The sequence below is a fragment of the Canis lupus genome, chromosome 29 (assembly GCF_048164855.1).
Source record: "Canis lupus baileyi chromosome 29, mCanLup2.hap1, whole genome shotgun sequence".
Taxonomy (NCBI): domain Eukaryota; kingdom Metazoa; phylum Chordata; class Mammalia; order Carnivora; family Canidae; genus Canis; species Canis lupus.
Genome location: NC_132866.1, coordinates 25,325,495 through 25,340,055, shown reverse-complemented (window position 1 = coordinate 25,340,055; position 14,561 = coordinate 25,325,495). Strand labels below are relative to the sequence as shown.

The following is a 14,561-nucleotide window of genomic DNA, read 5'->3' as shown; positions in this document are numbered from 1 at the left end:
GGAAGGCCAAACCTTTGTCTCTGCTGTTTTTCCAGGCCAGCATCCCACTCTCCTCTGCTGCCAAGGCTCAGGGCAGCAACCCAGCCTGGCCCCCCAGCAACGCTGCCCCATAGTTCCTAGTTCTAGGGTGCCTCTGCTTTACGTTCCAGCTTGTTCTCGCTGTTCCCATGACCTGGCCTCCTGCCCTGCACCAGCCCTCAGGGTCCAGTCTTTGCTCTGCCCTCAAGCCTAAGCTGGGCTCCCATGGCCAGTGCTCTGAGTGTGATACTGAGCCAGCCACAGGCGGTGATCACCTCAGCGTCCAGGCGTGTTGCTTGCCTGGGGCTTGGAGCAGATACCAAAACATGGTCTCAGAGTTGTTCAGGAATGAGCTGTGGGGGTTGGGGTGAGAGTCATGGGGCATCCCTGCTATTCTAGAGAGGCCAGTGCTGATTAGCCGCCCCCCCAGCTGTGTTCTCTGAAAGATAGGGGGAATGGGCCCTGCTGGCCTGCGGGCTCTGGAGCTGTCCAGGGTTTGTTCAGAGGCCCACCCCTAATCTCCCTACTTCCCAAGGCTCCTAGATGTTGGAAAGGCCCTAAACCTACAAATTGTCTTGGTTCCAATCAGCCTGGATGGCAGGCTAGGGGCCTCCCTGGAATCGTCTCAGGCCCCTCATGAGGTGCCAGTGCCGAGTGCTGAAGACGTTGGAGGCTCCCGGCTAAACCCCACGCTGCCTTCAAAGCTGGTTGGGGCCGTGCCCCAGGACCAGGCTGGGACTCACTTTTGCTCCCTTTCTGGTTTCCCTGGAGCTGCTGAAGGAGGAGGGTTGTAGACTGGTCCTTCTTCCTACTCTGTCTCTAAGTAATCGCTAAACCAGCTTTGGCCAAGGGAATGAAGGATGGGGGCAAGTGAGTGGGACAGCGCCGCAGACTCACACCCCCCCCCCCCAGTTCTCTTTATCTGCAGCTGCCAGGGCAGATGTGGCCCTCCTTAGGCCAGCTGCCCCCACAATCACACTGTGAGTCCCCTGACCCCCACCCGCAGGATGCTGGCAGGAGCCAGAGCCACCCCCACTTCCCAGGCAGCCCCCTGCACCCTCCTCCCTTATGCCCACCCCCAGCTGCAGAAAGTGAATGAAAGTCTGACTGTTGAATCTGGGTAAAGAGGCCACAGGGCAGAGAGGAGCAGAGCTCAGAGAGGAGGCAGGGCATTAGCGAGTGAGGGAGGAGGAGAGAGGTGGCAGCGGCTGGGCAGGAGAAGCTGGCTCCCACAGTCACCTCGGCTGTGCTGCCTGTTGACCATCCCGCCCAGGGTCCACCGGCGATCCAGACGCCGCAGATGGGCCTTGCGTCTCTTGGACACTGGTGTGGGAGATGGCAATGGAACACGCGGCCGACGGAACCGGCGGAGAAAATGGAGAGGAGGATGAGATGGGATGAGGCGGGACAGGGGTGGTGGGAGGGAAGGCTCATGCTCACAGGCCATCATCGCTGGGACCAAGCCCCCCAGCAGTGCGCACTCGCTGGACGTGGGCAGATGTGCCCAATGACAACACCAACATGTGGGGCAGGGCCACCAAAACCACATCTTATGGGTTATACCTTGGGGCCCAGGAGGGGCTGAGAACTCTGCCTTCTAGCACCTGAGAGGTGAAGAGGATCCTTGGTCCCAGCCTGGAATGAGGACAGCCCTCCAGGTGGCCCCCGGACCTCACACAGGGCCCGGCAGGTGACTAGGAAATGGCGCTGGGTGAAGTGTACATGGGGATGGATGCCATAGGCCCTCTGCTCCTTCATGGCACACTGCCCATTGTCTCTGCAACAGTGGGAGACCTGCCACAGCTTTTCAGTGCCACAGACCCCTTCTGTGTAGCCCATCCTCTGTGGGGTGGCATCCTGCACTGCTCCGCTGGGTGCCATGGCCCAGCTCCAGAAGCCCTCAGCCTTCCTCTGTTCCCAGGTGGAACACACACTGGGCGGGGGTGGCAGGGTAGCAAGCGGGCCCCACCTCCCGGCTCTGCAGAATCTGGGTAGCAGGTTGCCGAAGTCTGGGGGAGGGAGGCCAGCAGTTGGAGTAAAGGGCAAGCTGTCCAGACAACCTTGAGCCAAGCCCTGCAAAGCCTTCTGGGAAGTATTTGCTTTTCTTGAGGGAGGAAGGCTGTCTTGTTTGACCCGCTTCTTGTAAGCAGGAGGCCTAGACACGAGGTTGGAGGTATGGATTCAGGTGAGGCCTCCCTGCCTGGTTACTGTGTCACCATACTCTGTCACCTGTTCTCTCATCTGTCATAGGGGCTGACACCACCTGCCCTGGCATGAGAGGGGACAGGGATTGAACATGTTCTTTGGAAAACAAACGAGGTCCTGTGTGAGGCCAGGCTGGGAAGGACTCTGACAGCTGACACCCCCTCCCCCCACCCCCCCCCCCAGGCGGATGTGTCCTGTGGTTTCCCTGGGGGCAGAGGAGCTTCGGCTGATGCCCAGGCCGTGCCCCCATAGTTTCAACTAGGTACGAGGACCGTCTCACTGAAGCCTCGAGAAAGCCTTGTTCTGTCGGCACCATCCCCATGTAGGAAATGGGATAGAAACTAGAGGCATAGGTGTTCAGAAATCCTCGGATGACACGCCTAAGTGTTGGGGAAGCACACAGATCTAGGTGGTCTGGCTCTGGAGCCCAGACTCTTGGCCTGACAATGTCCTTCCCCCTTGACCCTGCACCCCTTAGCCCACCAACAAGGGAAAAAGCCCTGGCAAGGAGCTGATACTGATGCAAACCCACCAGCAAAGGCTCCAGGGCACAGGGGTGCAGGGAGAGACTCAGCTTCCAGTTTTGCCTCTGCCACAAACTGACCTGCGGGCTCCGTGGAGGTGATACCTCTCTGGGCCTCTGAAAGGCAATGGATCCAGCGCTTCACTAAGGCAACTTGCCAGTGCTGGGCTTGATTCTCCTCTCCTCTCTCTTCAACCTCCACCCCAGCCCTCCTACCTCCTACCGTTAACATTTCGGAGGAATACGAGCATATGCCAGAATTTCTGGTAATAGAAATAAACCAAAACAGCTGATGATCTCTTCTTTTCAAGGCAATGAAACACGAGTCACTAGGGAAGATTTCATGGGATGAAGGCTTCCAATCCTGTCCATAGGACTCAGGGACCTATGATGGGATGGCAACAGGTCTGGAGTAGAGATGGCCAGAGAGGGGAGCAGGGTAGGCTAATCTCTTAGCCATATGGCTGTGGGGACAGAGAGACCAGTGGACGTTGATGCTAGGGCCTTGGGCTGGGACACTGAGCCCTGAAGCCCCCTGTCAAGCGGGGTAGAGATGCCCAAGATGTGAGGATGAAATTCATAGCTGCCCAAATGCTGCCAGGGGTACTGGCACACTGGTCCTATCAAAAGCATGCTGAGGAATCTATTTTAAAAAAGGTCACCCTGGAGTGCACATCCACACACAGGCAAATACTTCTGAATGCAGAACCTGCACTGGCTGCCTGATTCTTGCTGCATCAAGGTCAAAATCCTTTACAACTTGCTACTGCTGGCTCTCTGCAAAGCTCTCTTCAAACCAGGCAGGCACCTATGCACACACACATCTCCCGTTCCTTCCTGCCCACTCAGTGTCCTGTCCTCCATCTCCTGATGTCTCTGCTCAGACATTCCTGGCATATCCTTTTCAGGCGGGACTCTGATTCCACACACACACACCCTCTCAGAGTTGCTTACAAGCAAAATGCATCCTGGACAGGCATAGGGCATAAGGCCACCAGGCCACAGAAGCTGACTGAGGCTCAAGCTTTACAAGGACAAGCGTGTTGCTAAAGGTCACACACCTGTAGAGTGAATAAGACCTCACTCTATGCTCTAGGGACAGTTATTTCCCAGAGGCCCTGGGATGACCCCAGAATGTGGAAGTGGGTAGGAGGAGCTCAGGCACTAATATTCTCCACCACTGCAGGGGTACAGCAGAGCGAGAGGTGAGACTGGGAGCAGGCTCAGTTCCAGGACCAGGGAGCAGCCAGGAAGGACAGAGCACCTGGTCTGAACATGCAAACCCTTCCTGATGGAGCCTAATTCCTGGAAATCTGTCAGGCACTGTGGGGGCCATGGCACTGGTCACAGAGCTGAAATAAAGCATTTACATGGGAGGAAGGGCGGGGCTTCAACCACCCATCCAGTAACCGACATTTAGGGGAAGGATGAATAGGGAGCTGGCGCTTGCCTTGCAGACTGCTTATTTTGGCCTGAGCAGCAGGGAATGGAGGGTGTGTGTGTGGAGGGTGGAGCTGAAGGTGGCCTGAGCCCGGGTGACAGGCCTCCATCCCCCTGGCTCTCAGATGTGCCCATTTGGACCATCCCTACTGACCGTTAGGGCAAGCATTCCTGCCAGGACATGGGGGGTTTGGCAGTTAATAGGAGCAGGCAGCCAGGAACTGGGGGTGGCTGAGACTCACTGGGCTTCAAGCGGCCTGCTCTGGCAAATATCTGAGTCCACAGATAGGTTGACCAGGCCAGTGCTGGCCACCGGGGGTAGGGGGTGCCACCAGGCAGGGATCAGGTTCTTTGAAATGCAATGAGAAAACACCAGAAAAACCTCACCAGGCCAGAGATGATCAGAAGTGCCAGTGGTGGAAGGGCCACCTCATGGTTTCTGCTACTCTGAGACATGACTCAGACCTGTTCTGTGTGTCCACACTGCTGGCTGGGATAACAGACACCCAGAGTAGAAGCCTCTGAGCAGACAGGCACAGCAGAAGCTGCGTGCATGCAACCCCTTGGGGTCATCCCTGTAGCAGAGAGCACGGTGTGGGGTCGGGAAGACAAAAGTGGTGGTCTCTGTGGGGTTCCCCAGGGAAATGAGGGCTTTTATGGGGGAAAGAGAGCTTTATGGTCTAGCCCTAAGACTGTTCTCTCCAATCTCTGCCCCAAAGCTGCCAAAGTTTGAGATCCACGCTCCTGGAAAATGTCCCCTCTAACCTGAGCCCCATGTAGGGCCAGCAGGGACAGGCTTGGAAGGGGAGGTGAGATCGTGGGTTGGCTTCAGTGAGATGGGGTCCCAAGGGAAGGGGCTAGGACATGGCCCAACTCTCTTTAGGAGTTCTGATGGTTTTAGGGAGAAGAGTGGGAAAGCTACCTCCAGAAGAACTGGGTTCACTCCAAGGGCCAGGGATGGGGTAGGCACCAATCCCCAAGGATTCCGAGGCAGCCTGCTCCCTGCACATGCCTCATTACTGCCCCTCCCCTTGAACCTGGAGGTCCTTACCTTCCCCAGTCTTAGAGGTGTTGATATCGGAGTCATCCCGAGTACCATTCTGGGCCTCCAGGTAGGTGGCAGGGACCCAGCCCTGCTCCTCCGAGGTGCTCACGAACCACCAGCCTGCAGAGGGGATAAGAGAGAATGTGGTCATGAGCTCCCAAGAGGGGTGGAGACAGGAGAGGGGACAGGGCATAGAGCCAGACAGCCTGGCATGTGGCAGACGCCCGGCTCACATCTAGCCTCGAGAAGCTTGCGCCATACTCAGAAGCCAACATGCTCCTGCAGAGGAGGGCCCGATGGACACTGGCCCACACTCACCCAAATGCTTGATGACAAAATTTGACAATGAAATTCAAACAAGGATATACCAACTGTGTGCAGATCAGCTTGTAGGAAAGGCCCGGGAAGCTCTGGACGAACACAGAGGCCACTTAGGGTCCCTGAAACCCAGCAGGACTGCTGGTTTGGCTGGGGGGTTGGCTTTCCCTGCTTTCAGAGGTATTCAGAGATGAATGCCTCACCGTGACTTTCTGACAGCCACTGTGCCCCCTCCCCATCAAGAGTCAGTGGCATTTGCCCCTGGGCGCCGCTCACGGCTGCCCTTAGCTGTGTTGATACGTCAATTACACTAAGTGGGCACTGCACACTTGACGGCCATGGCCTGATGACAAAAGCTCACTCATTTTCTTTCTCATTCATTGGTTCATTCATTTTGCATTTAAACAAAAGTTGACTGAGCAAAGCACTCTGAGCACCTGGGTCTTGGGGCTCCACTGCCCTCAGTTTCTTCTTAGAAGCTACACTTCACAAGATCTTGTCTTTGCCCCCATCCCGTTCAGATCCTTCTCTGCCCCCAAAGCAATCTGGCACTGGTTCTCTTTTCTGTCCATGACTGAGCTCACCATTTCCAAATATGGACTGTTCCCTGTCAAGAGGTCCTGGGCTTCTCCCCCCGCAGCACTGAGAAAGCCATCCCTGCCTATGGCAGGGAGTGGCTGCTCGAGGAGGGGGGATAGTGGGAGGTACGGGAGGTGGCGTGAGGGCTGCTGTGATGATGGGGAGGGGTGAGGAAAGCAGTGCCACGACCGCATAGGACCTCGGCACCTGGAGCTACCTTACCTCCTGGTCTCCTGCTAGGTCCCCACTGCTCTGGGTGACAGGCCTGGGACAGCAGACAGCCCATGATCTTGTCTTGAATGCCCACTGCACTCACCCTCCCTAGAGTTCCACAACACTCTGCCTGCAGCTCTGCAAGCCCATGAGACACAGTAACATCTGTATGATACCGTAATGATGGGTACACGTCATTACACGCTTGTCCACAAGCACCACAAGTGAGCCCTAAGGTAAACTACGGATCTGAGTGACTAGGATGTGTCAGGGCAGGTTCATCAGTAACAAGCGACCACTCTGAAGGGGGACTCTATGTATGTGTGGGGGCAGGAACAGAGAACCTCTTTTCTTTTCTTTTTTTTTTTTTTTGAGAACCTCTGTTCTTAAGCTCAATTTTGCTCTAGACCTATACTGCTTGGACGAGCAGTCTGGAATTTCAAGGCCCAGGCCTCTTTGGCTCACTGTCCCTCTGGAACCCAGGGTGGATGCCTTCCTCCCTTCCATTCCCTTCCTTCGGCCAGAGTCTGTCTTCCCCCAGAGTGGGATGGGGTAGGCCATCGCAGCCACTTATACATCGTGGGCCACCGACAGGGGCTCTCCGGAACAGCACTATTCTCCTAGAACCCAGGCAATACAGGTGTGGCTGCTTACAAGGCTATGGCTGATGGAGGCCCCAAAGAAATCAGAAGGCATGGACTCACAGGGGTCTTTTCCCCTTCTCTAGGCTTCTGGGGGAGCACTCTCTGGAATCCCAGCAGTCTCTGCGAAGAAGCACCACCCCGAGGAGCTCTTCCACCGAGCCTGACCAGAGGTCATGGAACAGGGCTCCCCATCTCATAAGGCTTTCCACCATGAAGGTGGCTCTGTGTCCTTGACCGCAGGAGTGGGTATACCCAGCCAACCACCTTCTGACTGATTGGTCTTCTCCCTGGACACTGTAACGGTTCCAGGGTGGTCTCAAGAACTGACACGGGTGCTTTGGCAATCTGAATGCTAAGTCCCACGTAAACCAGGAATTGTGGGAGTATGTGAGAAGAGATGACCTGAGAGTTCAGTCAGTAAAGCAGCAGCAAAGTCCAGAGATGGAGAGTCAGTCCTGATTAACATTGTTCAAGCTCCAAATTCCAGGTGGGCTAAAGCTAGACCACCCTGTTGGATTCCCTAATTACAGTGATCCAGTGGACTTCCTTGCTGTTTAACTAAGCAGGAGCCAGTTTCCATCACCGGGAACCAGGGGTCCTTACAAATGCCATCTCTGCCCAACAACCACCAAGGTTCATGACTGAAGGTCCACCACTGTGAGTCAAATCTAGAGACAAAATTCAAGTTCTCTGGGCACCTGCCAGAGACCTCAGAAGGTGAGGACGGAGCCCTCTGAGCCATTCTCGGAAACTGGTACCTCCTCAAATTTCCACTCACCAGGATAACCCCCAAGAGTCCCAGAGCACAGTCACCATAATTCCCAACCTGGAGTCACTTTTGGGAGTCTTGAAGGCTGAGGCTCCCACACGACCCCCAGGTCCAGGCCCCAACGCCAAAAGTACACGTTTTGGTTCCCATACCTCCAGATCCTCACCAACCTGACCACCCCAGTTCCACAACATACCCCCCCGCCGCCCCAGTAAGCCAGGCCAAACTCCTGTAGGCCAAGAAGTACCCTGAAGGCCTACCCTCAAAGGGGAGCTCTGCTTCCCAGGAGAGGGCTTCCCCGGGATGGGCCTGGGCTGGAGCCAGGGATCTTCCAGTCACTGGAAAAAATAGGGATGTGCCCAGGAACAGTGGAACTTGGAAACATGTGCTTGGTGAGGATTTGCCAAGATCCCTCCATGCCCAGCCCCTCCTAGCCTCTTTCTCTATACCAAGGTGTGCCACTGCCAATTGCACCTTCTGGAGCAATCACTTTCTGTCTCCACTGGGAGAATATTCCCTTCTTCCTTTGTGTGAACCTGTGACTTCCCAGGAAGGCAGGCAACTTGGTGGCCTCCTGGATGGCCATAGTCAATGTCTTCTAAGCCTTCTATTTCTGGAATTTGGGCTCTAAAGTCACCCTTAGTAGAGGCAAAGGAGGCAAGCCCCTCTGTAGGCACCAGGAGGGCTGAGGTAGGGGGAGTAGGGGGGTGGGAGAGGGGAGATTTTCTCCATAAGCCCCATCTGAGCTAGTTTATATCCTCATCTGGCATGAAGTGAGTCCATCAGCCTGCTCATCTCCTGTTTTCTCCCTCTCCCCCTGTGGCCATACTGCATAAGCCTCATAATTCCAAGGCTCAGGTCTCTTTTCTGCAGGTGGTCCTGTCTTCCCCACCCCTTATTTCACCCTCTGTGAAGCCTTCCTTGTGCATCCTGCTCCCTCCTTTCCCCCAGGAGCCAGGGTTCCTGACAACTCTGGGAACAATGGCCTAGGCCCCAAAATGTTCCAGTCCTGAAATGTGCAAAGCTAAGTTGAATGGTTCCAGTCTCAGGTCTCTCCTGCCTAAGGCCCTGTAGAGAAGAGCCTGTTGCTGACTCGGCTGCGGGCACCTCCATCAAGCAAACGAGGACAGGCTCAAACACCACCCAGGTGGGCATAGGTGCCCACCCCAGCTCCATGCAGACCTCCCAGGATCCCTGGCATGAGTCACACAGTTACGCCTCTGGGGGAGGCTCACTGGGCCTGTGCCCACCCACAGTTGCTGACAAGCCTCTCCCAGATGCCAGCAGCTCAGACGTCAGTTGCTGTAACCGGGGCTCCTGACCAAAGTCCCTGCTGCTCAACTGAGGAGCAATTAGAGCCTGAACTAGCCACTAGCCCCACGGGTCTCCCGGGCTCACCTCCAGTCCCCATGCGTCCACAGAGTCCCCTTTTCCACAGAGATTTAGGGTGTGTGGGCTGCATATGGGGTAGATGTGGACAAGGCTTTGTAGTTTTGAGTACATGGGAGATGGGTTATGCCCATGTACATATCTATGTGGGTGTGTGCATTTGTTATACGGGAGGATGATTATGGTCAGGCACTAACTTTACATACGTCATTTAATCTTCAAGAATCTTGTGAAGTGTTACTGTCATCATCATCCCCACTTTACAGATGAGGAAATTGAGGTCAAGATCATGATTATGAAGAGGCAGAGATGGACCTCAAACCCAGGCAGTCAGGCTCCAGGAATCATATTGTTAACCACCACAGAAGTGGATAAGGAATTTATCTGGTGTCTGCACAAGGGCAGAGGTGATGCCTTGGGAATGCGTGTCCCTGAATGCTGGTATGTCACACATGTACTTCTATGTCTGTGTCACTGAGCGTGTGATTCGTGTATGTACACAATGAGCAGAAATGTAGGGCTGTGTGTACTCCCCACTGCGCACAGGTGAGGGTCCTCTGGAAGTAGAGGGTAGTAATTAGGGATCTAGGGTCAGAAAGACCCAAATTCAGGTACTGGCTTGCTACTTCCTGTGTGACCTTGGGCAAAACAGTAAACCTTTCTGAGCCTCAGTCTCCCCTCCCTGATATGGGGATAATTAATGGTGCTTACCTCCTAAGGTTGTTGAAGTGGATAAATGAGATATAAGTAGCTTAGTTTGGGGCCTAACACAGAGTTGGAAGTCAAAAACCTTGGGCTGTTTTACTAACATGGTGGTAGTTGTTTGGTATCCCCCAGACTAACAGCACCCATGGGTGGCCAGGTGGTGTCTTTGCCCAGAGTAAGTAGATCAGGAGATACTCAATATAACCTTGATGAAAAGACCATGTGTGTTCCCATGTAGTTAATCTGAGAAGTTTGGGGACTGCCTTCAGGGGTTCCAAAAGAATGGAAAAGGCTATCTTTTGCTCTTTCCTTAGCTGACAAAATTCATGGTTGCAAGCAAGGTGGGAAATGGGGCCAGAGGGGAGCTGTCTCTGGGGTTTCCCTCCTTGCTCCACATGTGTCAGGGTTGTTCTCAGCCTGGCTCCCATCCTCTGCTCACACGGTCCCCCAGGACAGAGGTCCTATAGCTTCCTGTCTCCTGTCCTACCACGTCGGTGAGCCCTCCCTAACTGATCTCCAAATCCTGATGGTATCCAGAGCATCAACCCCACAATTCACAGTGGCTCATGCACTTGGAGAATTCATCTTGTTGAGACTGTAAGTACCATGTCTGCTCTGTCTCAAAGGCAGAACTGAGCTGGCAGTAGGCAGCCAGGCCGATAAGGAAACTGAGGCACAGAGCCAAAGTGCTGGAGCCGAAGATCTGAGTGTGAATCCCATCCCTGCCACTCCCATGCTCTGTGGCCTCGGGACAGGGACTGAGCCTGTAAGAGGCTTCATCTGTAAAACAGTAGGACCGCGCTCTGCCTGGGTGGCCAGTGTGAGGATGGAGAAGGCAGGACAATGCACAGGGTCTGGCACAGCAGGTGCCCGCTGAACAGAAGCTAGGAGCTTTGCTGAGGGACTGAAGCCACAGGGTGTGGAAGGGGAGGAGGCCAGCACTCACGGCTGCCCAGGGACCAGCCGAGTCACCTCTGCCTCTTCCATGTCCCCAGGAAGATGGGTCCACACTCCAAGCTGGCCTGTGTTAGCTTTCCTTTCCCACCCTCTCAGCCTTTGTTCTTGGGAGAGGACATTTAGTGATGTTTCATGAAAGGACTTCTCACTGGACTGAGGAAGTGGCCATAGCAGTGCTCAGATGGGGATGGCTCTTGGCTGCCAGGCCTGACCTTTCCCAAAGAAGTTAACCCTTGTTTCCAGGCAGAGGGGGAAGACGCTCTTTTTTGGAGGGAGGTGGGGAACAGAGAACTTGGTGGAATAGGAGATGGTAGAGAACCCCCAAGGGGCCTGGCCCGGAGACTGCTCAGTGTACCCCAGACTCCAGCCCGGCAGCCAGGCTCCAGCAGGTCTTCCTACCCGGGGTACCTTTATGCTGACATACACCCCACAACCCCGGCAGGGGGCAGGAGAGGGGCTACCATAAGCGTGGGAGACCACGGACTGTTGCAGAGGGGCCCTGAGAAGGGAGCCCCCACACACTGCATGTGCAGGAGAAGCCTTCATTCCGGGGGCGCTGGGTGCACTGAAGAGCGAAATCCCCAGACTGGATAAGCTGTCTGGGAGAATCTGGAGCTGGCCAGTCCCCTGAATGCTGCCCCAGCATGGTGGTCCCTTCTGTGAGCGCTACGTCCCCACAGTGCCAGAAGCATGTCATTCAGCCAGGCTGGCCGACAGGCCGGGACCAGCCCTCTCCAGAGGGCAAGGGCCCAGAAAGAACAGCAATAGCACTGTCATAGCGGCTGACCCCATTCGTGGGCGTAAGAACCCGCTTCATGATGGCCCAGGGGCTAAGTGGGGAGAAGGCCACACTGGGGCAGCCCGGCCAGCCCCTCCAGTCCAGGGCAGGGAAAGGGATCCCCGGCCCCAAGAGGGAAAACCTCAGGCCCAGAAGCCCGATCCTCTCTCTTTCCAGGCTGAGCACTATCTTCAGAGGTTGGGCCAGTTTCACAGCCCTCTAAAATGGACTCTAACTGGGGCTTGACAATGCTGGCACTGGGGGAGGGACAGAAAGAGTGGAGGGCAAACTGAGAGACACACAGAGAGAGACAGAATCAGAGGTGGGTACAGACAGAAGAAGGGGATGGGAGGACCTGGGCCAGGGGCTGGGGGCCTCAACCTCCCCAAGAGGGGGCTGAGCCTGGCCAGCCTGGCAGGAAGTGACGGGCACTCCCAGGCCACTGCTATCCCCCGGGTGACCAGGCCACAATGGCCTCCTTAATGACAGAGGATAATGAGCTCATTAGGCCAGAGGAGGCCAGCTGCACACAATTAGGACGTTAATAAAGTCTTCTGAGGTCACAGCTCAGCCTCGGACAAAACAGCTGGTGGGGGAGGGGGACCCTGTTCCTTCCTCTCCCTCTGAAGTTCCCTCTGTTCTATGTTGCTCTCCACAAGGCCTTCCCTGACTGCGCCCCACAACTCCTGGCCCTGCCCGCACCAAGGATTCAGCCCATGGGCACTTCTTAGCTCCTCTTCCAAGATCTAGGTTTGGATCCTGGCTTTACCATGTCCCAGCTGGTGACCTGGAGCAGGACCAGCTTCCCTAGGGCATCGTCATACTAGGATGATATGATCTGCCTGTAGCGCTGCCCAACCTCAGGGACATATGGCATCTCCATAACCAAGTGCTAACCAAGCACCTGGTATATGCCGGGTGTTCCAGGCGTGGGGACACCATAGAGCACACACAGGCCTCAGGCGCTCTTCCCTCCCTCCCCACTGCGCAGCGCACAGAATGGGCACAAGTACAGCCAGCATACCAGCGCTGAGGCCAGCAGGAGAGGCCCGAGCTCCCCCCAGAGGGGAACAGGCAGGATGAGATTCTGGGTTTGGAGTCTGGGAGAACCCAGCAGGCTTTAGTTTCCTTCTGGGCCTTGCCTTTGTCTTTCTCCTTCCCTGGGGTCCTTCGAAGTCTGACATAGGCTCATGCAGGGCTGAGCGTCTGTGGCATGTGGGCAGGCAGGGTGGACACGCAGCCTGGTTGGGGGGTGGGGTGGGTGGAGGAAGGAGCTGGGGACAGCTAGGGAGGCACAGCCCAGGCCTCCAATACCTGCCTCCAGTCACAGTGTGCTCTGGCTGCTCTGAGGGGTGCTCCCTCCCAGCCTTCCCGAGTTCCTCCCTTGCAGTGGTTTGGAGGAGGGGACACTGTGAGGATCTGTGAGCACTGAATGAGAGCAGGGGTTGGTGGTGAGAAGGGGAAGGGTGCTGAAGGGGGCCTGGCCAGGCACATGGGACTGTGCTGCCCACCTGGCCACACTGCACCTGGCACAAAGCTGGGTCCTCAGGGTCTGCTTCTGCTCTGGACCTGGCCTGACCCCTTTCCCATGACCTTGGGGCAGACCTGAGATTTCTACCTGAGAGGCACCAGGGACACTGGAAAGGCTGGCCGCCCATAACCATGCTGCGCCTTTAAGAACAACGAAAGGCAGCCCACCCTCGGCCAGGCCTCCCCTGGCCAGAAGGCTCTGTCACTGAGGCCTCTTGCCAAGACACACTCCAGCTAACAGCACGCGGCCTCCTTGGTCCAAAGCAAACAGGAGCGGGTAAGGGCTCCCCCACTCTCTCCCAGTGCACCCCACAGCCCCCGCCTTCCTGCCTGACCCATTCTTCTTGTTCCACCTCTGGCACCTATCCCTGCTCTGCTGCCTATGGCCTTCCCTTCCCCCAGATGGAACTCTTAGGCCACCAGAACCTTCCCTGGGCGCCTGAGGCCTGGATTCCAAGACCATTAGCACAGGCTGCTACGTCAGTTTGGAAGGCTCTGTGGAAGCAAGAAGGCATCAAGCACTGGGCTGCTGCCACCCCTCCCCCAACCCGGTTCCTGCCTGCCCACCTCACTGGATGGGCCCCTAAGGCTGAGGCACCCAGGAGACAGCCAGACTACTGAACATTCGCAGGCAGACAGGGCGCACAAGGACTCTGACACATCCCAGACCCACCAGGCCAGCAGGTTACTCCAAGGACTCTAGAGCCAGGTTGCCTGGGTTTCGGTCCCAGCTCTGCTGCTAACTAGCTGTTTGAATTTGGGCAACTGCTTCAATCTCCTCATCTGTAAAATGGATCTATAGTAGTACTTCTATCTCCCAGTGCTCTAAGGGGTACAGGGGGTAACCTACAAGAAGTGTTCAAATTAGGGGGCGCCTGGGTGGCTCAGTGGTTGAGCATCTGCTTTGGGCTCAGGGTGTGTTCCTGGAGTCCTAGGATCAAGTCCTGCATTGGGCTCCCCATGGGAGCCTGCTTCTCCCTCAGCTTATGACTCTGCCTCTCTCTCTGTCTCTCTCATGAATGAATAAATAAAATCTTAAAAAAAAAAAAAGTGTTCAGAATAGTGCCTGGTTCCTAGTGAGCTACACCAAAGAGCTATTATTAAAGTTGAAGTGTAAGCAGCAGGGATTTTTAAGGAAGGAACCATGACTTCAGTGCTCCCTAATGACTAGTGCTAGGGCTGGGAGGCAGGTGGGTCTTGGGTGTCTGGAGTCTCAAGGAGAGAGAGAGTCTCTCGGTGTCACTGTCATTGGCCCTTGACCTTGGGAAGTCTCTACTGAAAGCTGGGTCTGGTTCTGTGCTCGACATGGGTGGGGGTGGGGGGATGGGTGAAGTAGAGAATACAAGATGGCACCAAGTCCTTCCAGGAACAGCAGGGCAGAGTAATCCTGAGACTGAGCTTCTAAGAATGTCGTCAGAAAGGTTGAAGCCTCCCAGGTGGATGCCTGA

At 55.7% G+C, this 14,561-nt stretch overlaps 1 protein-coding gene across 8 annotated transcripts in view; it reads right to left on the bottom strand.

Moving 5' to 3' along the window:
- SH3PXD2A (SH3 and PX domains 2A) overlaps positions 1–14,561 on the bottom strand; it is a 234,684-nt gene that overhangs the window by 23,135 nt on the left and 196,988 nt on the right. For 6 of the 8 annotated variants that reach the window (XM_072805451.1, XM_072805452.1, XM_072805457.1 and 3 more), the window contains 2 exons: positions 5,238–5,351; positions 1,258–1,341 (listed from right to left, as the gene is read on the bottom strand). In XM_072805451.1, coding sequence (XP_072661552.1) covers positions 1,258–1,341; positions 5,238–5,351 — 198 coding nt within the window. The remainder of the gene's footprint in view (positions 1–1,257; positions 1,342–5,237; positions 5,352–14,561) is intronic. The other 2 variants (XM_072805455.1, XM_072805458.1) reach the window with 1 other exon arrangement.